Source organism: Chamaea fasciata, unplaced genomic scaffold, assembly GCF_029207755.1.
Source record: "Chamaea fasciata isolate MVZ Bird 193981 ecotype frontalis unplaced genomic scaffold, bChaFas1.0.hap1 SCAF_1, whole genome shotgun sequence".
In the NCBI taxonomy this organism is placed as follows: Eukaryota; Metazoa; Chordata; class Aves; order Passeriformes; family Sylviidae; genus Chamaea; species Chamaea fasciata.
Window position 1 is genome coordinate 35112190 of NW_027094086.1, and position 26023 is coordinate 35138212.

At 38.5% G+C, this 26023-nt stretch overlaps 1 protein-coding gene across 3 annotated transcripts; it reads left to right on the forward strand.

Annotated features, from left to right (window-relative positions):
- The first annotated feature begins 471 nt into the window (after positions 1-471).
- MYBL1 (MYB proto-oncogene like 1) lies at positions 472-24293 on the forward strand. Of its 3 annotated transcripts, none has more exons than XM_066180500.1 (16): positions 472-791; positions 4498-4600; positions 4739-4810; positions 7553-7645; positions 8789-9009; positions 10716-10899; positions 11115-11189; positions 12660-12764; positions 14012-14245; positions 14550-14915; positions 15376-15518; positions 15762-15876; positions 17448-17564; positions 17651-17755; positions 19703-19882; positions 21695-24293. In XM_066180500.1, exons 1-16 carry the CDS (start codon positions 772-774, stop codon positions 21821-21823), a joined length of 2262 nt encoding a protein of 753 aa, XP_066036597.1. In that variant the 5' UTR covers positions 472-771; the 3' UTR covers positions 21824-24293. The 3 variants fall into 3 exon arrangements, with proteins under 3 accessions (XP_066036597.1, XP_066036586.1, XP_066036594.1); XM_066180489.1 differs by having other exon boundaries at positions 677-791; positions 12663-12764; XM_066180497.1 differs by lacking the exon at positions 19703-19882 and having other exon boundaries at positions 677-791.
- Positions 24294-26023: the final 1730 nt, after the last annotated feature.

Here is a 26023-nt window from a genome sequence, read left to right on the forward strand (position 1 = left end):
CCGTTACTTTCTCACTCTTTTGCCGTCGGGAGGCGCCGCCGTTGCCGCCGGCGCGGGGCGGGGGGCGGCTCGCGGGCGCTCGCGGCGGGGCGTTGCGGAGCCGCCCCGCTCCCCCGAGCCCGGCCCCGTCACATCGCCCGCCCGCCGGCGCGAGGCCCCGCCCCCTCCCGCCCGGCGCGCGGAGCCGCGTGCGGTCGGCGGCGGCCAATGGGGCGTCAGTCCGCCTGCGCAGATTCAAACGGCGGCTCGCGGGGGGGAGGCTGCGCGCGAGATTCGGGCGGCACCGGCCGAGCGCGCCGCGAGCGCCGGCAGCTGAGCCCGAGCGGCGGCGGTGGCGGCCGGTGCGCGGCCGGTGCGCGGCAGGGGCCGGGCGGGCACAGGGCAGGGCAACGGAACAGATCGGCCCGGGGACGGAGGAAAGAGGGCGGCGGGCGCCGCCGGAGCCCGCGGCAGCTCTGACAGCATCGGAGAGCGCGGCACAGTAGGGGCGAGAAAGGGGCCGCTGCGCGCCCCGTCCTTGCGGGCAGCGGCCAGGCCGAGCCATGCCTAACGCGCCGGGGCCGGGCCGGGGCTGAGGGCGGCCGCCGGGGCGCTGCGGGCACCGCGGGGAGCAGCGGGCCCTGGGAGGATCCCTGCCCGGCTGGAGGCGTTCTGAGCCGCCGGTGTCCCGCTACGTCCCTGCCCTGCTGTGAGAGAGGGAGCCCGGGCGGCTCGGGGGCTCCGTGCTGCGCCCCGCGGCCGTGGCGGCCCCCCCTATGGTGCGCGCCGAGGATGGCGGAGAGACGGCGCAGGTGAGTGCGGGACAGGGGCGCTCTGCGCTTTCTGCCCCCTATCCCCTCCCGGGCAGTGCTGCCTTCCACGCCGCTGCCCCGAGCCCAGCTGCCCCCCCGCGCTCCGGGATCCCGGCCAGGTGCTCCCCCCGCGCCCCGGGATCCCAGCCAGGTGCCGCCCCGCCCCTCACCGCTGCTCTCGGCCGCTTTCCACCGCCCCGGCCTCGGCTGTCACTGCCCACCTCCCTCCCCCTCGGGCACCCTCGCAGGTATCTCTTCTCTCGGAGTTCTGGGCACCACCTCTCGGGTACGGATCCCGCCTTTCCCCTGGCAGCTGCTCTCCGTTCTGTGCTTTCGCTCAGGTTTTTGTTGTAGCTTACCTGGGCAACTGAGCTTGTCAGTAATTATACGTTGTCTCCGCAGTAGCTTTCCGTGCTGGTTGTTTTCCTTCTGGTGGAGTAATACTTTTTCCTTTTCACCTCCTAATGGCTTTGGTACTGCCTTGACGTAAAGGTTTGGGCCTGTTGATTCTTCCAGTATGTTCAATGCACCTACTTTTTCTCATCTGGCATGTTCTTTGACGGAAGATATCACAGTCTAGCCTGAAATATTCCTGAGAGATAATGTTTTGCACAAGAGCTCCAGCAGCTGCCCTAGATGGCTTTCACTCATCTTTTGTTATATTGATATGAAAATGGGTGTGTCTTTGCTTTGTATTCAGAAGGTGGGTCTTGGAGAATTGTTTTGTCGCTGTGGTTATTCTTGTCTTAAATCAGTTTCTGGAAAGTTGTAAAGAGATGTAAGAGAAGGATTAGGACTGAGAAAGGAAAGGCTATTTGGTGAGTTATCTATGGCAGCTGGGGTTTGTTGTGAATGCATACTTTTCATGGAATTGGGGATGGTTTCAAAGTTACATGTATTAAAACTGCTTCGGCGTTTTTCTTCTGACATGGAAAAAAAATAGGAGAGAATATTTTTCTGCAAAACTGCAACTAAAACAAGAAAGCAGTGCTTTTGTGCTAGCTGTGTAAGCCACGATGGGCTTTACTTGCAGAGGCTGTCTGCTGAAGCTGTCTGTCCTTGGCTGTCTCCTAGAATAGCTCAGAGACAGCATGTTTCTTGGCACTCCTAATTGGCATTTTGTAGTTTAAGGGACTTTCACCTGTGGTATTACACGCAGTAGTTTCATTTTTGTCAAGCTTTAGCTTGTATTATCTCCCAGGGCTGCGGGGTGCTTTGATTTGGTGATTGAAAGTACGGCGTGTTGTGGATAGCAGAGGAAGGTTTGGTTAGAGATTGGTAGCCCGAGGCGGATGTTGTGTCAGTAGCTGATGATGGTATCTCCAAAACTGAATCATTGATGCTATGAGTTTACTTAAAAGTGATTTCAAGGCTTTTAATATAGGTGTGGAGAACGGAAAAAGTGTAATTGTTTTGCACCAAATGGTATTAAGTTTAATCTTATATTCATTTAATGTAAAGCTGCTCTTGGTGCTTGCATTTGCAAGCTCGATTTGTTTCTTTTAATGGTCCTCAATTCAGAATTGCAAGGACAGCTAGCATAGATCTCACAAAATACGTACTTTATTGTCCCAGATGTCTTATTTGATGAAACTTGGTGTCTGCCTTCCACTTTGGTGCAGTATTTTAGCAGTTTCATAACTGCAAAAGGATTGTCAACTGAGCTACAAGAACCCTACGTGTTTAAAAATCTTATCTTTTTAATTGAAAATTTGAAACAGTGGTCCCAGTCATTAATCTGGATTTGGTTTGTAGCCTATCGTAGCACTGCTCTAAACAAGACTCAGGACTAGGTGGTTGTTGAGGTGGAATGGAGTTGCGAGAGAGGTTAACGCCTGCTCGGCTGGCAGGCTCTGGTGTGGCTGTGGGACACGCGTGCCGCCGGAGAATTCCCAGTGCAGGGCTCTGAGCCGCAGCTGCCCACGGTCTGCCCATCGCCTTGTCTGGCACTGGGGCTCTCATCAGCGTCACTGCTGTGTGCATGGAGCCCCTTCTCTTCTTTTCAATCCCTGGGACTCTTCACCTAACTGGAGACTGCTCATGAGCTAGTTTGCTGTGCAGTGGGTAGGGAGGTCGTGTTGACAAAGGGCTTTACAAGAAGGCCTGATTTTAGTTATTAGTGAACTGTGTGGTCTGCTTGATATGAAATGGTATTATGAGAAGTGTATTTTGGTATTACAATCCTGAGATAGATCCCTGAAATTTATCAAATACCTGTGGACAAAAGAAAAAAAGAGGAGTTGGTAGGGAGGCAGAAAAAATCTATTACTTCTGAGTTTAAGTTTTCTTTTTGTAAGTCTTAAGCCACTTAATGCAAACTTCTTAAAGTCATTGGTTTGCAGCTCATTTGTTTTTTGAAAGTATGGTGAAGAACTTGCTGTTGACCTTCCCACAGGTTTGCTGCCTTGTCTTTCAGCAACATTTTAATTTGTTTATTTTACTGCTGCATCATGATGCTAAGTAGGGCAAATGCAGATGTGGTGTAGGATGTAGAAGCAAGTCTGCAGGAGTTGGGCACTTACTGTCTTGTGGTAATGCTTTTGAATAAAGTATGTTCTCGGTGGCTAACAGGAACAGACTTAATGGGAAATAGCAAATACTGTGTAAGTGGTTAATCAGCATGCTGTGCTGATTATTGCATGTTCTGGAAAATAGTGGAGAGATCGCCCATCGAATCTGGTCTTGAGACACCAGCAGAGATGAATTTCATTACTGGGGAAAGGTTTTTTATACTTTTGATTGAAAAACTGAAGTAATTGTCAAGTATGAGCATAAGTAATTTTTGTTTTGAACCTGAATTTACAATATTTTTGTCGTGTTTTGCACCAGTAGTAAAACAGATGAAAAAATTGCACCATGAAACTGCTTTTAATTTAAACGGTGTGTTTGGATGTGAGTCCCTTCTTTGTGCCTTTGGTATAATTAATGCAGGGGCACTGCAGCTCTTGTTGTTAGCCCTAGGTTTCCACATGTGTTTGAATTTATGCTTACATGAGTCACTGACAGAAGTTTAAGCGATGATTCCATGAAACACTTCCCTGTGCCGCCTGTTTGGAAGGCTTTGTTTATCCAGGCTGTGGAATTCCGCGTTTCTCCAGTAGATGGAGCGTGATCTACGCGGAGTCGCAGAGGTACCTGGCTGCCCTGCCCTTCTGGGTCTGCGCTTTGGGGCTCAGCGCTGATGCCGAAGTTGTTTCTTCTGGAACGTAGCTGTCTTCAAAGATTTGTATCTAATTCCTGTAACACCGAGGCAAAGCTTTTAGTCAAGTCAGGAGCCCACTTAAAATCTCAAGTTGAGATTTACTTATCTGACATTCTTGTTGCGTTTGTTGTTTCAGGTATGGAGGCGGATCGTGAATGTATTTTGCAGTCTTACAAATCAATCTATAAGCTCTTTCATGTAAAATAAAGATTAAAAAATGTATAAGAAATACATGAATCTTAAAAAGTAGTTTTTACTTCAAATTTAAATCTTGACTTGGAATGAGTTATCTGTCCAGTGTGTGCCCTTGAAATTAAAATGAGTGTGGTACTTTGACATGGCAAACTGCTGGAGGCAAACCTTGTGATCCTGCAAATCCCATATGTCATTTTAGAACAATATGTACAGATTGGAAGAAAGCTACAAGTAATGAGAAAAAAGGTTATTCAGAGGTATTTTAAACTCTGTTTTTGATCTTCTGCACTCTTCTGTTGTACTTTGCAGTGAGGAAGACGATGACTTTCAGTATATGGATCATGACTATGAAGTACCACAGCAAAAAGGTTTGAAGAAGATATGTAGCAAGGTGAAATGGACCCGTGAAGAGGTAATACTTTTTTTTTTTTTTTTTTTTTTGCTTTATTCTGGTCCCCACCTGATCTTATTAGCCCATGAAATACGTTATTGTTTAGTATTGTATTGGGGTAGCATGTAAAATTTATTGGCTGTGGTTATGTCTTAACAGGATGAAAGGCTAAAGAAGCTGGTGGAACAAAATGGTACAGATGATTGGGCTTTCATTGCTAGTCATCTACAAGTAAGTTGAATCTCTGTTTCAGTTAAGTTCTCTTAATATTTATTTAGTTTGGTCATATGTCTAGTTTGGAAAGGAAGTGAAGTAGAATCAGAAGCATGTAGTAAAAGCTATTTTAGAGGATGCTTCTAAAATAGACTTGAGGTCTAGCTCAGACCTTGAAGAACCTTGTTGGCTCAGTCTTCAATGATAATCTGAAATGATCAAAAATACCTTCTGTTCACACTTGTTTTCATTATGGAATATATTCCTGTATCTTACTGGTTCCATTACTCATGGTGGCTATATCCACAGTTCACAGGTTGCTTCTGAAGCAGTTAGGAGAGTGGTTGCATCTGAAAGATTGCTTGAAAGGAGCAGGATGAATTTCTTAACCACCATAGGCAAGGGAACATGTGTTTTATTTGTGTGTGTTTGTTGGGTTTTTTTGTTTGTTTGGGTTGTTTTGGTTTTTTTTTTACAGTGATGACTGCTTCCCTGAGGTAATGGTAGAAAGTACCTACAATTAGAATTGATTGTTGTTTGTTTCTCTTCTGAACAAATGTTATAAAATGCCTGCTGTAAAAACATGGTAGAATATAAGGCTGAAATAACTTCCTAGAACTGGTATTGAATATTGAAATATTAGAAATCAAAGAATTACACTTCCTCCTACCTTTGAGGTTCTTAAAATATTGTGTGGGCTGATGTGGTTGTATGAAATTCCATTGTAAGGTAAAAAAGGGCTTGAATTCTAAATGCTGAACAACTACAACTTTGCATTGCTCTCATCATATTTTTGTGCAACTGTGATGCTTCTGATTTTTTTTCCAAATGTCAAAATATGGATATCAGGTAATAAAGGCAAAGCTTCTTAATTGTAGTCATGCATAAGCAAATCCATATTCCTTATGTGTACATTATTCTCTTAATAAAGCGAATAATTTTTCTCTTGAAATGAGTGGATGGCAGAAGAGAATCAAAAAGCTTTTATATTAAGCTGTTTGAAAATACATTTGGTCATACTGATATGCAGGTGTAGTATGGAGTTGCATTTAAGAGATCTAACAGTTTAGTAAAAAAAATCTCCAGCTGTAAACAAATGCTTCTGGAGACAAAAAACCTGTTGTTCAGCTGGGCCCAAGTGAGGTTGAGAAAACATTTCCCAGTTATCATAACGTGCATAATCAGGTGCCTACTGCAGAGTCATTGATCCTGGAAGGAATTTCTGCAGGTCATCTGGTTCACAGCCCCTGCTCAAGCAAGGTCACTGAAGCAGGCTGCCCAGGACAGTGTTTGAATTTGATTATCTCCATGGATGGTGCCTGCACAGCCTTTTTAGGGGACCTATTGCACCATCCAAATAATGGAGGCTGGCATAATTGGCACTTACCTTGTTACTGATGGTCTGCTGCTAGGAAAACCAAGGGTGTCTTGAATTGTAAAGGCCCTCAAACTGCTGTGCTTTCAAATCCTCATTTCTTTGCTGGCACAGGTAAACCTTCCCTCCATTCTGCCTGAAAAAAGTGAAGATGGCTTCAAGGTCACTCTCAAGAGAGGGAGTGTAACTTGTAATCGTTTTTGATTTTTTTTGTGGCTAAGGCAGACTGAAATGATTATATTGTTTCATTCCATCATTTGTTTTACTGTTCTCTCCAAATAGTATTATGATTTCAGAAATGTCTGGAAGATAAAAGCACTAAAAGGCCACAATTTAAAATGTTTTTTTGTCAAAATGGTAACAGCTGTTCTATATTGAGTCTGTCCTTTACAGCTTGTCTTCAACAGGAAATGATGTTTTGTAAAAAACTGTAGTGTGCTTTGAATCATACAGTTACTACTTGTGATTAGCTTCAAGGTACTGTGAACAGTGTCATTTCAGGTGTTAGTGTTCTGGGTGTTTTTTCTGGTCTTGCAGACTGCTACTTTGTTAACTTCATCTTAGCATGGTAACACCTTTACTTGGTAGACAAGACCAGCAAAACCTTGCAATTGGTGTTTGCTATCCAACAGCTTGAATTGAAGAAAGTAAATAATCATGTCCCAGTGTTAAAAAAGTATGCTGTCCTGGGCAGGCTCTTACCTGCATATTTCTAAGCATTGTACCAACCTTTTCATATAGACAGTTTTTAGAAGGCTATGTGAAGGTTACTTCTCTTTCATAACTGGGAACAATATTTCAAAAGATCCTTAGTTAAGCTACAGAAAAGCACCATCTGTCCTGACCAGCAAAAGCAATGTTGTTTAATTAGTATGTGTTAACTAAATTTGATCTAAATCTGTTTTTCTTAACACTCTAGTAAAGAGCTGAGAATACATTAATTTGGGACTTAGCAAAAAGTGTATTCTTTTATTTGAAAGCAAAACTATTTCCTTAAAAAATTTCTCTCCTTATTTATGTCATAGGTAATGTAACTATAAAAAATAGATCAATCACAGAGTTCAGAGGAAGTATGGAGTAATGAGGACAAAAATAAATATAAATTTTTCTTTAAAGAAGAGTAAGTTCTGAACTTGATTATCAAGTTAGTACATTGAAGTAATTAGATTAGAGCTTCATCCAAGGTTGGTTTTTTTCCAGAGAAGAGTTTTTTGTAAGCAAAAGGAATAAGAAATAATAAGGGAGAATTTAACTATTATACATAAAACAAATTTTTAAATAAATCTTTTAATTTGAAATAAGCTAATAATTCATGCTAGAATGTATTTACAGCTTTATGCATTCAAGAATTTAACAGCTACACTGGTCTTCTAAAACTGTTTCAGAATCGTTCAGATTTTCAGTGCCAGCATCGATGGCAGAAGGTACTAAACCCAGAATTGATTAAAGGTCCCTGGACTAAAGAAGAAGATCAGAGGGTAACAAAAACTAATATTCTGCTCTTTAATAAAATTGGCATATGACTGCTAAGAATGTGTACTTTTTTTAAAGTTCCATTCCTCTATAGTTGATATCTGATACATCTTGTTACATGGACACTTTTATGATGCATGAGAAGAAAAAAATTCTCTCATAAGTAGATGGACTGTCAAGTCTGCTCAAGCATTTAATTTCCCGTTAGTGAGACTGCTGGCTGAATTACTCTAGCTCACCAAGTAGGGAGAGGGATCTCTTTGTAGCACTAAAGATCAAAGGTCTCATTTATATCTTTTGTTCCTCTAAGACACCAGACTTGAAGGGATTGGGAATAAGGGAAATTATTTCATAACTTATTGTTACAACCCTGAGATCAGCTCATTTGGTTAGAGCATAGTGCTAATAATGGCAAGGTTGTGAGAGTGATCCCTATATGGGCCATTGGACTCGATGATCCTTCTGGTTTCTTTTTTGCTCCGCATATTCTGTGAAACTGTTTCTTTGTGTACAGGAGCTATCAGTGATTTAGGCTCCTTTTTCACCTCACTGTTGTTAATCTGTACTGTAGCCTTTTGCCTGCACAATCTGGACTGCCTGGTAGGGAAATACAAATATAGTTTTCCTGTGGTATTTGAAATTGGTTTCTTGTTCTTACTGTTTAAAAACTGTTTCAAGATGTTTTAAACTACTGCTTGTCAATTTATGAATACAATTCTCATTGGTCTTTTAAGAAAAAGCTTCTACTTTGTGAAAACTCCCAACCTCCAGTCCATTTCTAGGTGCAGAGCTGTAGGTCTCTCCTCATGTGAATGTTCTTGAAAATAGTCAAATGAAATGTCTTTACCAGTTTCTTTTCTGGCCTTTTCTAATGTCAACTTATGCAATGGGTGATAGAAAGGAAACTTCCAAGTGAAAGTTTTCTTCAGTATACACTTATATTCCAAACTCAGAGATTTTGGAGTTAGTAATTTTTTGATTTCTTGAAAAAATAATTTTTAAACCCCCAAGTCACTGTCTGCCTCCGTAGGCCTAATATCAGTTGACTATTACAATGCAATTCTAAAATGTGAGATTATCAGTGTTCTCAGCCTTTGATTACATAAATTAGGTTTTGAAATTACAATGTGCTTTCATCTGTATTCCAGGTTATTGAATTAGTTCAGAAGTATGGTCCAAAGCGCTGGTCTCTAATTGCAAAACACCTGAAAGGAAGAATAGGCAAGCAATGCAGAGAAAGATGGCATAACCATCTCAATCCTGAGGTAAAAAAGTCTTCGTGGACAGAAGAAGAAGACAGAATAATCTATGAAGCTCACAAGCGTTTGGGAAACCGATGGGCGGAAATAGCAAAACTTCTTCCTGGAAGGTGCTTTTCAACTCTATTTGTGCTAAATGTTGGAATATGAAGAGTGCTCATCTCAGTACCCTTTCAAATCTTAACTTGTTAGTCAGCGACCATCTGTTGTAATGTCAAAACATGGTTATCTTGATAGATGCTAAAAATCTTTCACATTTGATCTGTATTTTTAAAAAGATGTAAAACCCACAGAAAGAACTCTAATGGTTTGAAGGTATATTCAAATTCCTCCTGATCACTTAAAACCCCTCTATTATAGAGCTGAACTGAATTAACTGCAAGTAGTAGTAGAAGACTTATTTGATATCAAACCTGATCTCAAAGTGCCTTCATTAATATGCATTTGAGGGTGACTTTCCTGGTTTAAGGTCTGTTATTTTTTTTTGTGTAGCCCTTGTTGAACTAGACACTTGTAAAAGAAAATCTTAGTAACCTTCAAAAGTCCAGGCTTAGGAGTCATGCATTGCAAAGTTAGTTGGGTATCGTAAAGTCTCAAAATTAAGAATGAATTGTATGTAGTTTGCCTTATATTTCTTTCAAGTTTCACTGCAAATTTCTGTGGTTGTGGAAAACAAAATTTTAGTGTGTGAAGAGTTTAATAAAATAATTCTTTTACCTTGTACTGTTAAGTGAAATTCAGTGTTAAGCTGTCCCTTTCTGAATTCAGTTTGTGTGTTAAAGAGGTGACTGTCTTGCTGTGCCTAAGAAATGTCAGCACTTGTTATCTTGGAGTCACGAGGGATATGTGCTTAAAAATTTTGTGTTATGATCAAGTGCGCAGTCCATGGCTCACAGTAAATCATTTGGAGGAACAAAAAGAGAATGGGTTGCATCTAAATGGAATTTCAGAGAGGGAGGATGAGTTTGACAGAAGAGTTCCTATTTACTAGCTTGTTTGTTGCCAATAAATCTGACTCTTAGCTAAAGACTGCCAAAGATCATAGACCTAGAAGATTTGTAGAGTCCAACATTAGTGAGAAGAAAAAGGGGAATTCTTCTTGGAGTTGACCTTAAATGAAGAAGGGGGCTTTAACCAATTTTTGTTTCTGTGTACCTCTACCTAAGGCCAGGAATAATAATGCTAATATTTTAGACAGTAATGCAGTTATAGTCTACTCTTGCCTTAATGTTTGCTTAGTGTTAAAAGTGATTTCAGCCTGCTTGTCAAAATGCCATGCCTGTTCTATCCTATCCACCATCAAGGGTATGAAGAGGTAGTAGGACATTCTTCCACAAAGCTGCACATAAAATGCAGAGTGGGGTTGCAGGCTGTCAGTTTTAGAGGAGATGTCTTCCAGTGGCAAACACCAGCCAAAGCGCCTTTATTATGTTGTGGGACAGTGGGATGGTTGTCTTAGCTACATGTACTGCAGATTTATAGCAGAGGGATAAGTAACTATGTGTTCACTATATTATTCCAAGTATCTAAGAGAAAAGGTTTCCCCTGGTGATTACAGTCAGAATCAAGGCTTTCTCCTTTTTTGCTTTTAATTTCCAGCACAGCACACTTGAAGTTTAGTAGAAAGAAGTTCTAAAAAGTGTAGCTTTCTAGTCATTATGCCAAAACCCTGCTGATAATAGAACCTACAGTCTAAGGCGCTGGAGCTTTCTGGATTTGTGGCTTCAGATTAACCTACTCTACAAGCCCTGTAAATTGTGTCGTATATTAAATTCTGAGATATGGAAACCATCACTGTTTTATACTTTCATTTTAGGACTGATAATTCAATTAAAAATCACTGGAATTCAACAATGCGAAGAAAGGTGGAACAGGAAGGATATTTGCAAAGTGTTATAAAGTCTGAAAGCGCTAGTTCTGCTGAACTTCATCCCCAACCTTGTCTGACTATGGAACACTTGCACACTCAGAATCAATTTTATGTGCCTGTTCAGACACATGTAAGTTCAAAATTTAGAATAATGAGTATTTCCCAGTTTCAGATAACTGATTTGGGTTGAAATGAATCTGAAAGATTGAAGAGCTGTTGAATATTTTTGTGATTTTATGGCAACTCAGGATTTGTAAACTGTAAATAGTTTATGTATAATAAACTAGAGATAATTTTATAGCTTCCTTTTCTGGAGGGTTTGTGAAATGTTTTATGTCTTTTTAGATTCCAGCATATCAGTATGCCTCACCAGAAGGCAGCTGTCTAGAACATGCTCCATCTTCTTCCAACATAGTTCAGGTAAATTGTTAACAGCCTTCATAAATGAAAGAGAGTATACTGCATAGTATTATTCAGTAAAATGAAAAAATGTGTCTCTTCAAAATGTCTGTTAGTCTTTATCATTCACCTAAATTTATATAGGTTCCTCTGTAAGTAAGCTTGCTGGTTTAGTTGGTAGTTTTAGGTAGGAAAAACGAACCTCTCTTTCTATACCCCAGAAGCATGATGTTTGTGCTTTTTTCTGACAGAGGTATGGTTTAAAACATAGTCTGCTTGTTAAATCTTGAGGCTAGATTGTGACCTACGTTAGTATTATCTAGCTTATGAGAGATTTAAAGACAAGACTTTACTCTTTACATATATGTAATAAATATAACTGTATCTGAAAAACTCAACTTACTGTGTCTTACTCTTCTGGTTGTGCTTTTTTTGTTCTCATTAGGTTTTATTTCTTCTCACTGATAAACAACTTTCAAACAATTGAAGATGCTCTTTTGCAGCATTCTAAATGCTGAAGAATTAAGAAACTTTAAAACAAATAGAAATTGGATATATTATTTCCTTTTACTTTTTGGGCTCACTTGGAATATATCTGAAATTCCTCATGTGGTGCAGAATGAATATAGATCTTGGTTTCTAATATGACGCCTTGGAAGAATTCTTGTGAATTAGGAATTAGTAAAAGAAGCATTTTGACATAGAGAATAATACATGGGTTTTTTGTGTTAGATAGAGGAGTTCTGTAGAACTCTCTACCTAGCCTGAAGTTTCCCTGTGTGGGTCATCTGTTTCATGTTGCGTTTGCTTCCCTGATAATGGTGTAAGTCACAACAAAGCCTCAAATGGCTTTTGACAGTCTGAATTGCCCTACACAGAAAAGTGTAAGATACTTTCTGCTCCTTGAACTCGTCTCTAAACTGGTGATAGCATATATCCTCATCTATATTAGTAGCAATAATGGAAACTGTTAAGGAGGTCAAGAATAAGCAAACCAATCAAGACCAATTTGTTAATTTTCTTTTCTGATAGGTAGTGGTGGGATTGCTTGTATAAATACTGTGTCAGCAAATGCTGATTTGAAACACTTTCTTGCACAGTTAGTGAGGATAAATAACACAAAATTGTAGAAAGCATGTGAAAACATAAGCACATAAACCAGTGTGCCAGCACTTGGTTCTCTTAAAGATAGAATGTAGTAACTTTAGTTTATGAAGTGCTTTAGCACAGTGGTAACTTACAGACCACGTTAGAATTCAGTTAAAATACCACCTTACGCACCACTTTAACATCAGATCCATCTCCTGATAATTGGAGTTGTTTCACTTGTGGGTGACTTCTGTACTACAAAATATGATACAACTTAACAGTTCTGTTCCCTCTCTGTGTGGATTCCTGTTAAAAATACAGCTGTTTTATAATATAGGATCTATACTATGGAGGGGTGGTGGAAGTGAAAAATAGTAATGGCTTCTTTCTTAAATTTTTCAGCAGCCATTTATTGATGATGATCCTGATAAAGAAAAGAAAATAAAGGAACTTGAATTGCTACTTATGTCAGCAGAGAATGAAATCAGAAGAAAACAAATGTCTTCTGTAAGGACTGTAAATTTCTCTAAATATTTGACTATATTTTACTGAGGTTAATCCTCAGAAATTCAGTAACGGTTGTGTGGTTTAGCGTGGTGTTTTTTTTCAGCTGACCCTCTAAAATAAAACCTATGGCTGTTGCATTGAAAACCAAAAATCTGTATGTTAGAACTGAAACAACTTCTTTTTAGTGCAGTTTACTAAACTGTGAAGACAGCAGAAATAGGACCAGCAATTTGGCAGCTCCCAAAATCCAGTATTTTAATCCTCTTCAGGAGGTGCCACATTTGATATCATTGCCATTCAGTTTTATGGATCAGCAATGTTGATCATCTGCTCAGGAGAGAAAGGTGAAAAATACGTGGGTTTTGCCCCATTTGATTTTGAAATGTCCTATAGATTATATTTTCCTCAAACTTCAGTGTGAGTGCTTGCAGTACTTAATATCCACATTTGGACATGTCAAACACTAAATAAATGTGCACCGTACACAATTTGTGTGTAATTCAGTGGAATTGCCCTAATTCTGTAGAATTAGGATGACTTGCAGATGACAGTCACTGATTTCCTCAGAGGGCTGTGCATATCAGACACCTGACTAACCCAGCCATATTGATCACTAGTTTAGGTTACAGGTGAACTTCAGATTTTATGTGGTGGAGTTATTCCTGGCATTCTTTTGAAGCAGTGCAGTTCTACTTATCTAGTAGAGCCTGGTTTGCTTCTAGATTTCTAGCTAAAATTAAAATTTGTTTCTTGGGTACTAAGCAGTCTACTGAAATGGGATAACCTTTTAGAAGTTTACTTAACTATTAATGCAAAATCTGCATTAAAGAAAATACAGATCAAGCAATTAGTATTTCACACTCTATAAACATTTTCTAATCTTCTAATTAGAAGTTCAATGTTCTGTACTGAATATGACTTATAATATACTGGTGTTCAAGTATGCAGGAAACTTTTATCAGGGATGGCTTCCAATACAGCCCATAATTACCTAAGTTGTGTGTATAAGATATGAATGTGAGGTAAGACTAAAATCTTACGCAATTTGAGAATGTTGAGCACGTTAATGCAAAGAGAAGACTAACTTGTGTAATTGAAACAGATAATTAGTATTTGAAAATGCCAAAATTAATAGTTGTGCTTAGTCTTTCCACACATTACCTTTTTTGCTACCCTACAGTCACATAATTGACTCTTTTCAGCCTCTGAGTTGAATAAGATTAACGTGTTTCTTCATAACTTTTTAGCAAGCTGGAAGCTTGTCTTGTTGGTCTGGAAATTTTATCATGGAGGATTGTATGCCTAATACACTAAGCAACCTTGAGGAACAAACAAGTGATTTCTACAGCATGGACGAGACCCGCATTGCACCTGTCCAGCAGAATTCACCACCTAAGTATTTGGGTGTAGAAGCAAATAGAATGTTAACACCTCTACAAACCATTCCAGAATTTGCAGAGACACTAGATCTTATGGAAATTGTAAGTTTGTATTCCTTGTTAAAAAGAAGTATTTAATTAGGAATGTCAACTTATACAATATGTGTAAAATATTCTTAAAATTACCTTATTTTGTATTTGTCTATAATTTCTGTCTTATCGAGTGCTTTATTGCCTGTTTAAAAAAAAATTGTTTCTTAAAATATCCAGTGTTTTGTGATTGTATGAAAAACACAGGGAGAATAATTCAGTATATGACTTGTGGAGATAGAGGGCTGATAGATTGTTTGGACATTCTGAAGTGATCTTGGATAAGCCTGCTTGTGTTTTGCATCTTGCCCCATAGGATCCAGTAGCATGGGGTGATACCTGCTTTGAGCTTTCCGAGGCTGTGGTATCCCCTGTCAAGCCAGCTCCAGTAAAACTAATGCGGCTCCAGCACAGCGAAGGGGCTGCCGAGTGCCAGTATAATGTCGGCATTATGCTTGATGGCAAAAACCACAGCAGCATCAGCGGGGACGAGGAAACAGTGTTTTCAACAACCTCAAACTTAACTAAGTTAAGCAATCCACCTGCTATCCTGAGAAAGAAGAAGAGATTGCGTGTTGGGCAGTCCCCGGTTGCTGACCTGAACGATGGCTTGTGTAATGATGCCGTCAGCGGTGCACTAAAGCGGACACCAGTGAAAACACTACCATTTTCTCCATCACAGGTGAGTGTAGTTTTAAACATGGCTAAACATGAAGAGTCTAGTGGGTGGGTTATAAATTGTGAGTAGTTTCTTCTCCAGTAGTACCTTGTAGCCTAAATAAATATGTCAGAAAACTTCTTAAAACATCTGCATAAGGGTAAATATATTAAAAAGATGTTAAACAACCTGTTTTGAAGAGTGATGGGGAGGGTGGCAGCAGCAGTGTGAACCTGTGTCTCAGCTCACACTTTCTCATGCAAGTAATTGTTGATAGAGACCTTTTGTCTCTGTGACCTAATTAAGTAGTAGGGATTTTAAGAAGAAAATCAAGGTTTCAGCGATAACTGTAAGTGAAGAACAGAGTGTTGGGATTTGTCAGTAAAAGTCTTTCAGATATGATTTGGGGGTTTTTGCTGTTCAGCACAATGGTGAAATTTTGTCCTGTAAGGTAGCTTTTTTTTTTCCCCCCGCTTGTGCTTAGTTTTTCAACACTTGCTCTGGAAATGACCAATTTAACTTTGAAAATCCTGCATTTACATCAACTCCAGTCTGTGGGCAGAAAGTTCTTATTACGACTCCTCTACACAAGGAAATGACACCACAAGATCAAAAGGAAAATGTGGGGTAGGTTTATTATGTTAAACATCTGATGGTGTTATTAAATTAGAGTTTAATGCACATGGGATAATGCTATGGTGATCTCAGTACTTTCAGCTTCATGGTGCTGGTACCCATTGTGTAAACGAAGGTATTTTTAATTTTATTTAAATTATTTAATTTTAAATAAGATTAATTTTATTACATTGCAAATGATAAAATAATAAAATATTAAAATGCACATATAAATGCTTTTCTATGCTTATATAGTTTTAGAACTCCCACAATGAGAAGATCTCTTTTGGGTTCAACACCAAGGACACCAACTCCTTTTAAAAATGCTTTGGCTGCTCAGGAAAAAAAGTATGGTCCCCTCAGACTTATGGTATGTGATGATACTGTTTATTTTCTTCTTTGTTGAAGTCTAAATGCCCTCTTGATATTGTGGTACTGTAAGCCTCAGTGTGATCTCAGAAAGCATTTTCTTGTCCTAGAGAACAACTAGAATGTGAATCAAAACTGCTTTGGGTCTGGTTGTTAGACTTATATCCTTCAGTGCAGTATGGAGACATTGTCTTCTTGAGTAGTGATTTGGTGCATATAATCATTTGATCCACAGTAACCTTAAATGCATCAGTTTCACATTTGTGAGTTGTTTTAAATTTGCCTATCCTTGCTAACACTGTATCTCTTAGAAGGTAGTGTATAATTGCCTGAAATTTTTATTTTAATACCTTAGGATTCTGTTTTTTCAAAAGGAAAATTGTAAGTCAGAGAATGAATGGGTGTGGGTTCACCAGCTGGGTAATCTGGTAAGAGTAAGCTGCTGTAGATGAGTATGACTGACCTGATTTTTTTAAACAACTTTCACTTTTTGCTTGAAAAACTGCGTTATCTTTGAATCCTCTGGACGATGTAAGAGCTAAGTTGTTCTTTCGTTTTGGTTCTCCTACAGCACTAGGACTGAAACTAGGTGTTTACCACAGTGTGATAATTTTGAGTGATATATGCAGTTTTCTTCATCCTGAATCCCCAAATTTTAGTATAGCAGCTGATGATCCTCCGATTCTGCTGGCTATTACACACTTTCCTTGGTTTTGTTGACTGTGGATGTTACCTTTTTTTGTTAGTTTGTTCCAAATGAATTCAATTTTTCTTCTCTTCCTAGCCTAGCTAAGGTATGTTAATGCATAATAACTTTTGGAATTCCGGAGACATATGCTTTTCAAATTCTGAAAAGATTCCAGCCAATATATATTGACTGCTTCTTTTCTGCAAACACAGAAGGTAGCTCAGACTTTGCCACAGGGCTTGGCACCATCTGTGTTACCCTATAGATTCACAGTCCCTCACTATGCAAATGGAGTGGTTTGGCATTCCTGTTTCTGTCCACTATTAACCTCCTGTTCAAAATCAAATTTTGAGGGCTTAAGGGAATTCTTCTCCTGTTGGTACACAAAGGAGCCATCTGTATGGCTTCTGTGAAATTCTGTACTGTACTTAGGACTATCAATGTCTTATTCAAAGATTTGTGTTAAAATTGGTATAAATCCTTTTCACAACAACAGTTATACATTTCTAGTGGAGTTTTTTACTATGTTTTTATGCATGTATATATACATATATGCATTTATGTAGGTATTTCATATATAAATTATTTTTATCCCTTTTTATCAGTGGATAACCACTTGCAAACAGGTAGCTTGTCTTCTTCAATGCTACCTTGCATTTTTGAGGCATTGTGTGCATATATATGTTTTATCTGGCTAAAAATAATGTGGAGTAAGACGAACTTAAAATAATCTTCATAGCCTTGAAATGTAGCCTGTGGTTTTTAGCTACAGTAGCTTATGTGCTTTCTTGCTATGTTTTGCAAGATCTTTTTTCTAGCTTGTATTAGCTGAAAGTAGAATGTTGTAAGAACTGGCCACTAATAGACTTACTGTATTTTCTTAGTCACAACCACTTGCCTTCTCAGAGGAAGATATTAGGGAAGTTTTGAAAGAGGAAACTGGAACAGATATATTTCCCAAGGAGGAAGATGACACTTTGTATAAAAACTGCAAGCAGGAGGTAATATGACAATAGCAATTTCAAATAGGGAATAATTGCTTTTAAATAATATTTTACAATTTTTCTCTGCAAAATGTTTATTTCAGCACAACTTTTCTAAAAAAGTCAGAAAATCACTGGTCCTAGATTCACAGGAAAAAGAAGAGGTTGGGGCCCAGCGCTTGACAGAAGATAACAGTTTAGATGTACAGGTAAGAATTAAACTAAACTAAACTAGCTGAAGAATATCACTGGCAGCAATATTAACATGGAACTGTGTATCTTTTGTTCTTTCCACTAAAACAAATTTTTGGATTGAAGTTGCTAGATTAATACATCTAGAAAGTGAAAAATACCTTCAGTTTGAAATACTGTTTTAAGTACTTAAGAAATAGGTGAGCATTGGGCTTGAATCCATGCATGAATTTTTCCTTTCAGTCCTTCAGAGTAGGTAAAATAATGTGGATGCTTTGTAGCATTGTTTAGCAGGTTTGTAGCAAAGCTGTTTCCATGCTGGTTGCCTATAAACTTTAGCATACGCAGCATACTGAAGCATTCTGCAATATACTAGGAAGATGACATTTGCTCCTGTGCTGTGTATGCTTGACACATACAGTCTGGCAAACGTGTTCTGAAAATACCAAATTGCTTATTTGGCAGCATGTTTTTCCTGCTTCACATAGTAGGAGAATACTTTAAGAAATATCAAGCATGTAAAAAGATGAAGTTTGTGTGCTTCCTCTGCCTAAAGGAATTTGAATACTTCTGCCTCAACAACCAAGACATGAAGAAATCAGATATGGGGCTATTTTGGTCCCTCTTTCTTTTCAAAAGGAGCTTAATGTTTTTTTTTCAGTTGAGTAATTGAATAGCTCGTTCTTTAGTCTTGTAGGAAAGCTTTGTTCTAATGAGTTCTTAATGCATGTGGTGTTTAATTCTTAAAGAGCAAATGTCTGTGATTCTTGGTTAGGTTTAAGGCTATATACAGGATGTAGAACCCAAGGTCCTTAAAAAGACTGTGGAAGGTGCTTAGGTCATACTCCTTTCTAGCTGGTTTTCTAAATTCCCTTCTCAAGTGCCTCTTAGACTCCGTGCCAAGCCTTGGTATCTTCCTGCTGGGTATTGGGTGCTCTGCCACCTAGTGGGAAATTGCCAGCTTCCCCAGGAACATCTCTTGGGAGGAGCAGCAGTGCTGCAGCCATTCCAGTCGTGACCAAAATGCCTGCTGCTCTCTGAGTGATGTCTTGTTATGACACATTATTGTGTATCACTGAGCCCAGGTTAAGATACACGATGATGTTGTGTTCTAGTAAAGGCTGGGGACTGGGGAAAAGTTGTTTTCCTTAATTTTCATAAGGAATTCTGGTGCAACAACAACATTCACTCCTAGAATGATAAATAGTGGTAGTATCTTATTTAAAAATGAAAGATATACCTGTCTTTAAGTAGAAATTGTGTGTCCATATGATGATAATTTAGGAATAAGGTCTGAGGTAGAATAAATACTTAAAGCTGGTTTAATGCAGTTTAATAGGGTGTTTTTGTAAGCAAGCAAGTACTTACGCCACTGTTACTGTGATCTAATTTTTGGTCTTTAAAACTGACATATATCTGTCTTCCTCTTTGGTATACTGAAGTTGGATTAATTTCTTTTTATTTCTATAGACATTCCCAATATATAAAATTCTTCTGGAATGATCCATCTGATGCTTACTTCAGTTCTTAAACTGATGTGATGTTTCTTTTTGGACTCTAGTCTCCTTGTCCTTACTTTAACTAGGGTTGTCCTGGAAGTGAAAGTGAAAAGTTGTGGTTTTTTTAACTGTTCTGTAGTTACCGCTTTATCAAATCTTGTTCTTAACAAAATGTATCAGAGTGGGTGTGGCTTTAGAGTAAAGAAACTGTCTACTCAGTGATACCTAAACCATGCTAGCAGCTGCTTGTTGTTCTATGCTCAGTATTGACTGTGGATCCCAGCATGGACCAGGCTAGTTCTTCATATACTGTTCATTACATTTTCTTTTCAGATTCTTTCCTAGGGTCTTTCTAATAGTATTTGCTTTATTTATATTTTGGCTTCTCTGAACACAGCAGTTGAAGTCTTTTCGTATTAATTACTAATTATTATTCCTGTTCCCTACTCTCTTTTTTGTCAATAGTCAAAAAATGCATATACCACATCTTTATTAATGACACCACTGTTGGAAATACAAGACAACAGATGTAACCTGACATCAGAAAACCAGGATACAAATCCAGCAAACAAAGCAAACGCAGTAATTAAGAAGAAACTGAATGCATGTGCTACAAAAAATGTCAAAATGGAGAAAGCTCTCCAGGTCTGGATGCAAAGAATTCTGTTCGTTCTGTTAGTGGGTTAACAAAGAAATTTTGTGTTGTTTTGTTTTTGTCTTGCACTAATCTCTAGAATTGTTGAAATCAGTGATTCCAGTTTCTTGTAAGTTGGTCAATTTCCTGCAAAGTGTTTATTCATAGCTAAGTTATTTAAATACAACCCCGATGTTTCACACTTTGTTTCAGTGAAACAACCTGATGTTTCACTAAGATTTAGGTTTGGGGGTGTGGGGGGCATTGAACAGGGTAGGGGAGACCTACAAAAGAGGTTTGGGCGCCCAAGACTGGGAGTTAGAAAACTTGACCTGGTGTAAACTAAACTTCTTTAGGACTTCAGTTTCTCAAATTTGTCTGGTGCTTACTCTTCATAATAAGCCCAGTGGGATTCATTAAGCAGAGTTCATCCACAGGTTGTGTTTGGTAATTGTTCTTGTAACAGGCCCATTCTTTTACATCTCTATATTTTCCATAGGGGCAAAACCATGGAACCTAGTTTTCCCTCTGGCTATATCCTGACCACCAGCTTTAAGAAGAGATTCTTTGACCTGACTTTGTACTGGTTCCAGTTTGTCCCATAGGGGGTTAATGTATAAAGTATTTTTGTCTTCTCAGAACATCTACAGCTCTGTATTAATGAAAAAAAAAACCCAAAAAAGACAAGACACCTGGAGCCTGATCTTCCATATTGTACTTAATTGCTTTAACAATGACTTTTTAAGTAGAGAGGCAACAGTATTACTTTCTGATCTTTTCTTATGGGGAAGAAGAACTAAGTTCATTTAATTGTGATATTAAAATTTGAAAAAAAAAAATCTTTTGCTGTGAATTGCAGCAAAGGTGAATACATCTATCAGGCCCGGAAGTATGGTCTTTAGAATACATAAATGGGGAGCTTTTTCATAGTATACTCACAAATATTTTCATTGAACCATCTTTTTTCCTTTTTCTCTTTCCCCAGAGAAATTCCCTCTCAGTTTTGTGGCCTCTCTAACCCCAAGTCCCCTTCCAAGAATCAAGTTTTGCTAAATTTACAGAGAAACTCAAACAGCTAATTTTCTTTGTGAATCAATATGCGGAACTGATCCTTTGGATCAGTTTCTAGCTCGATGTGGGAGGGAGAGGGTCTTGCATTCTTCATCATCCTACAATCAGCCAGTGTCAGGTCCAATTTGGAGCTGAAACAAATCAACTCGAGATTCAGTACATCCTGTGAAGATGTAGGCTTTACTGCATGGAAAAAGCAGGACTAGTAGCCTAATTATTCTTCTATTCATCATTGTTAGTCCCCATTCCTTTGCCATTTCTAATATATTCCCCAAAAATCCGTTCTTCCACAACTGCTGCTTCGTTCGGTAAGGCTCTTCACAATCTCCTTTTTCAGCTCCCAGATCATTTTACCTTCCTTGGTGTCTCCAGACAGCTGTCAGTAATGTGTTTTTCTGCCTGTTGAACTTAGCACATTCGAAGAGGAAGTTATTAAAGAGAGGATAACTTAATTAGCTTCCCTTTTATGTATTAATTGTTGAACTGGTTAGACTTTATTGAAGAGTGTTTTTCATTTTGTGTGCTAGAATTTGAAGCATAACCCAGACACACTGCTGGGGAGCTGGTTTAAGGGATGGAGAGGGAGCTTTGTCACGTGTTTTAGGTGTATACTGTAAAATGGATCCTTCTCAGTAAAATATACTGTTGTTAGGCTTTAATAATTTATTATTACTCTGAAACATGGTATGAGAACTGCTCAAGTGTTTTAGTTTGTTAAAAGATTGTTTTTAACAGAATTTTATTTTATGCAGCCAAATCGTGACTGGGAGGCAGTTGTTTATGGAAAAACAGAAGATCAGCTTATCATGACTGAACAAGCAAGAAGGTATCTGAGCACATACACAGCTACCAACAGCAATTCAAGGTCTCTGATACTGTGATGGTCACTGCAGCTGACAACCATCTCTTTCCATTGGAACTGAAACAATGTTGAAGGCGATTCCCGTGCCATACTTGGGAATTAAGTCTTTGGGAGAGTCTGCCAAGGGAAACCTTACAGCTACCTTAAAGCTTCCTTTCTTCTTTTGACTGACAAAGAACAGACATGAAGCTCTTGCATTCTTTACATAGGGATACCGCAAACAGTTCTGCAATGAATTTTTTAGATAGTAAAAGAGTAACCCCCTGAAATATAAAGAAGGGTAAAACACATTGCAGTACTGACAACATACAGTTTTTAGGTCTATTTTTCATATTTATTCTTTTGACTTGCATCACTTTTTTATCTGTTAGTGCATTTTCAATATAGAGTAGGTTTATAGGTTGTTACTGGTTTCCAAACAAGCAACATACATGACTGAATGTGCTTTTGCTTATGTAGCATTTTTCTAGTATATAAAGAAACACAATGGAAAGGAGTACAAAGGAAGAATAGAAAGTTGCACTACTAATTTTTTTTGGTATGCTGCAAAACAATGAAATTAACTACAGTGTTAAATATATTTATTTGCAAATGGTACTAGAAGTAGGCAGAGGGGGGTGATTTAAGTTTAGTGTAAAGCATCAGTATTTTCTTCATAAATCTCAAAATGAGATGATTGTTGAATGTATTGTACAGTATGTAGGAACAAGCAAAATTTTGTAAATTGGAAAGGAGTCTGTTTTTATAATTTATTTCCATTTCAGAGCTTAAATGTAGATATTTATATGTATGCAGGTTGTCTAGAGGCCAATGTTGTTTCCTGTTAAAACAGCTAAAATGGAAAAAGGACAAGTTTAAAAATATATGAAATAGCAGAAGAATTACAGTGGTGAAGTGTAAAAATCTATACTGTTTGTTACATCTACATGAAGATTGCACTATAGCCCTAAAATCATGTTGGTCTACAACGTAATTACAAGGTATTCCTGTATTATACAGCAACTGTTCCTGTACCTTGTTTAAATATATTTAGAAAGAAATGGTGGGGTCCTATATGTGACCGAGGAGTACTTTGTCCTGCATAGGAACTAAAAACTAATGCATTTTCAATATATATATTTTATTCTTTTTTTTTTTTTTAAGAAACTTGGCACCTTGGATCTCAAAACAATTGTATCTGCACTTAACTTTGACCATTATATACTGACTAAATGTTTGAAGAGCAAAGAGAACATTCTTTTATTTATGAAAAATCTTTGTCCTTATTTAAAGGTATACAGGTCACAACACTTGCTTTAGTTGCCTATTTTAGGTATTTGCACTTATTTTATGTCTTTATTTTTGGTTTTGAAGGAATGTTTTGGTTTGCTTTTGTTGTAGAGATTTTTATGTAGTTAATTTTGAGCAAGTTATAATGGAGTGCTCTCAACAGATACTGACAGGTAAATAGAATTGTACACTGTAGTTTTAGTTATTTATAATTCAAACACTCTTCCTCTCCACTCCCGGATGTGCTGCTACAGTTCGTGGCAGAATCGGCTTGCTGCTATGAGAGATGGAAAGAGCGAGCATCATATGCACTGTATGTAAAATTACATGATGTCAGGTTCTCTAGTTAACTTTATGAGATCAACCAGTACTATGCAGGGTGTGGAAAGTGTTCCTAACACTTTAATATCAAAGATGGTAGAGAAGAATTAATTAATGGAGTGGCACAAGGAAGGTAATGGGTTCTTAAACTTTTTTAAAGCATCTCAAAGCTTAAACAATCCTTGTTTTTACGAGCTTTTTGATATTGGCTCTGATAGTAGTAGGCACAAACATTTTTAGCAGTTTTTAATTCACAACAAAATTTTAAGGGGGGGCGGGAATCCTATTATAAGCAAGGGATCATAAAATGCCCATCATGCCAGGGTTACTCCTCCCCTAGCAAAATTTAGAGGAATTCTTGGCAGTACCAGATTTAGGTGTGCATTACCTGAATGGATTGAACAGCAACATGTAATGCTGGAGACAGCCTTTAATTCACAAAAAATGAAATCAGACATTAAGACAGAATGACTTTCTAGAATCTGGATGGTATATAAAAGTAGAAATGGTATCATCAAAGCTACTTATACCAAGTTTAAGCATAGATTTATGGTAAGTAGTAATAATTTGTGTTGGTATTGGTTGGATCGTTTAGTTAACTCCTACTTTGTTGCTTTAGCAAGAAGGTTTTAATCTTTCATATGTCAGGCATTTTATTACTTTTTGAATGTTGTGTGCATTGGCATTTCTTTCAGTTTATAGGTAAATTGTACATGCAGCAGCCAAACTTGCATGAAACCTAAATACATATTTGCATATTTTTGTTCTAAGGTTTGACATAACGTGCAACAAATGCCTTGTTTATCTTAGTTTTTGTTGTACTACAGACTTTTCTTTCATGTAAGAGAATCTCACAATACAGACCGCGTTAATGTCAGAAATAAAGCATCTATGTACCAGTTTACTGTTAGTGTCTTTTGTTTGACAACTGTAACACTCAGTGCTTGTTAAAGCCCATGTGTATGTATGTGCGCCTGTGGAACTGCAAAAGACCTGTGTTTCCTGGACTGGGCAGAGACAGCAGATGTGGAAATTAATCAGTGGCTTACACAGCAGGATGGAGTGAGTCCCTTGGCATTACCTGATTCAATCCAACCTGCATGTAAGCCTGCTTGTATCTGATTATCAGTTTATATTTGTCTCTCAAAGCTGTAACACAAATTTTTATGTATAGAAGACAATTTGAGGGATGAATGCTGATAGTGTAAAGCTTTTGTTGCATTCCTTTCACTTGTAGGGTAAAAGTATTTTAGTATGTGTACCTGAGTTGTGGGAGGTAAATGCAAGTGTAAGCTGTGCAGTATGATTTTATTTTTTTTTCTCCCCTAGGTAGTTCTCACAAACATGTATTAATCTGAGTTAGCATTAGACTTCAATTCTCTTATTTTGATAGAAACATGGGCATTCAATGCAAAATTTCCATTTCCCTGTTTTGTGACAATATAAATTACAATTAAGGTAATCTGTTGAAGGAAAAGGACTAGAAAGACTAACATGAACCAATTTGTCAGAAATAGGTCCTGGTAATTTGTATCATTCAGCTTTAGGCTGTATGAGCAAACTCCTGACTGTTACAGGGGCTTTGCTGGGGATTTGGCTGTCATAGCCAGACCTCTGTATGAGTAACCTGCAGACATGCTCATGTTTGTTTGCAAGTGTGAAGTTTTCCATCACTTGGGACAAGTGAGGTAGACTGACTAGAGCTTTTGTTTGTCTCATGGCTGGCTTCTGATGTCTGAAATGGGACCGAAGTGTAGGTAAAGGAAGTGATGCAGCAAGTTCTTTTTGTATTGACTTTCCTCAGTGAACCAAAGTAGAGCAAATGGACAGCCAGTAAGGCAGGTTTGGCAGGAGCTACAATCCCAAGTTTTATTATATGGAAACTCTGGAAGCTTTTCTTATGGGTCTGACTTTTACTTGGAAGAAATGATCTTTAAAGAATTGGTTGGTGAGAATAACCCCAGTTCCTAATGCTGTTAATCAGATTTTATGTGAGAATGACTCTACTAGATTTGCACCAAACTAAAATTGATCCAATGCTATGAGTGAATCAAGCTTTTGTGAAATACAGGTTTTAACACTGAATATTAACGGACCAAGGTTGCAGCATACCTGTGACCAAGACACACAATGCCAACAACAAAAATTTTGAAACTGAAATGGATTCTTGTATTTGGTTTTTGTGACAAAAACTCTGACAAAGGTTCAGTACCTAGGCAGAAAATAGACTGATGTCTTCTAATGCTAGACTGAATTTAGTTTTTTTTTTTGTAAGTTTCCTTGATGTTGGATAAGCTGAAGCTTTACAGACTTAAATGCTTACTTTCATGAGGAAGCTATGGATTACTGTTTCTGAGCCAGCAGGGCCAAAAGATTGGTCCCTCTTGAAGCTGCAGCATACTGGTGTGTGTGGCTTCCCCTGGAGACAGCCAGCTTATCCCTCGAGTGTGTTGGATTCTTGCTCTGCAGCTGAAGGGAGCAATGGGATCCTTGTAGTTCTACTAGCATGATGTGTTGGAAGAACAGGTAAGCTTTGGACATTTATACACAATCTTACATTTTTGTATGAAGCAAAAATTGAAATGCTCATGCTCACTCTAATCACCTGAATGAAGAAACCATAGTAGTG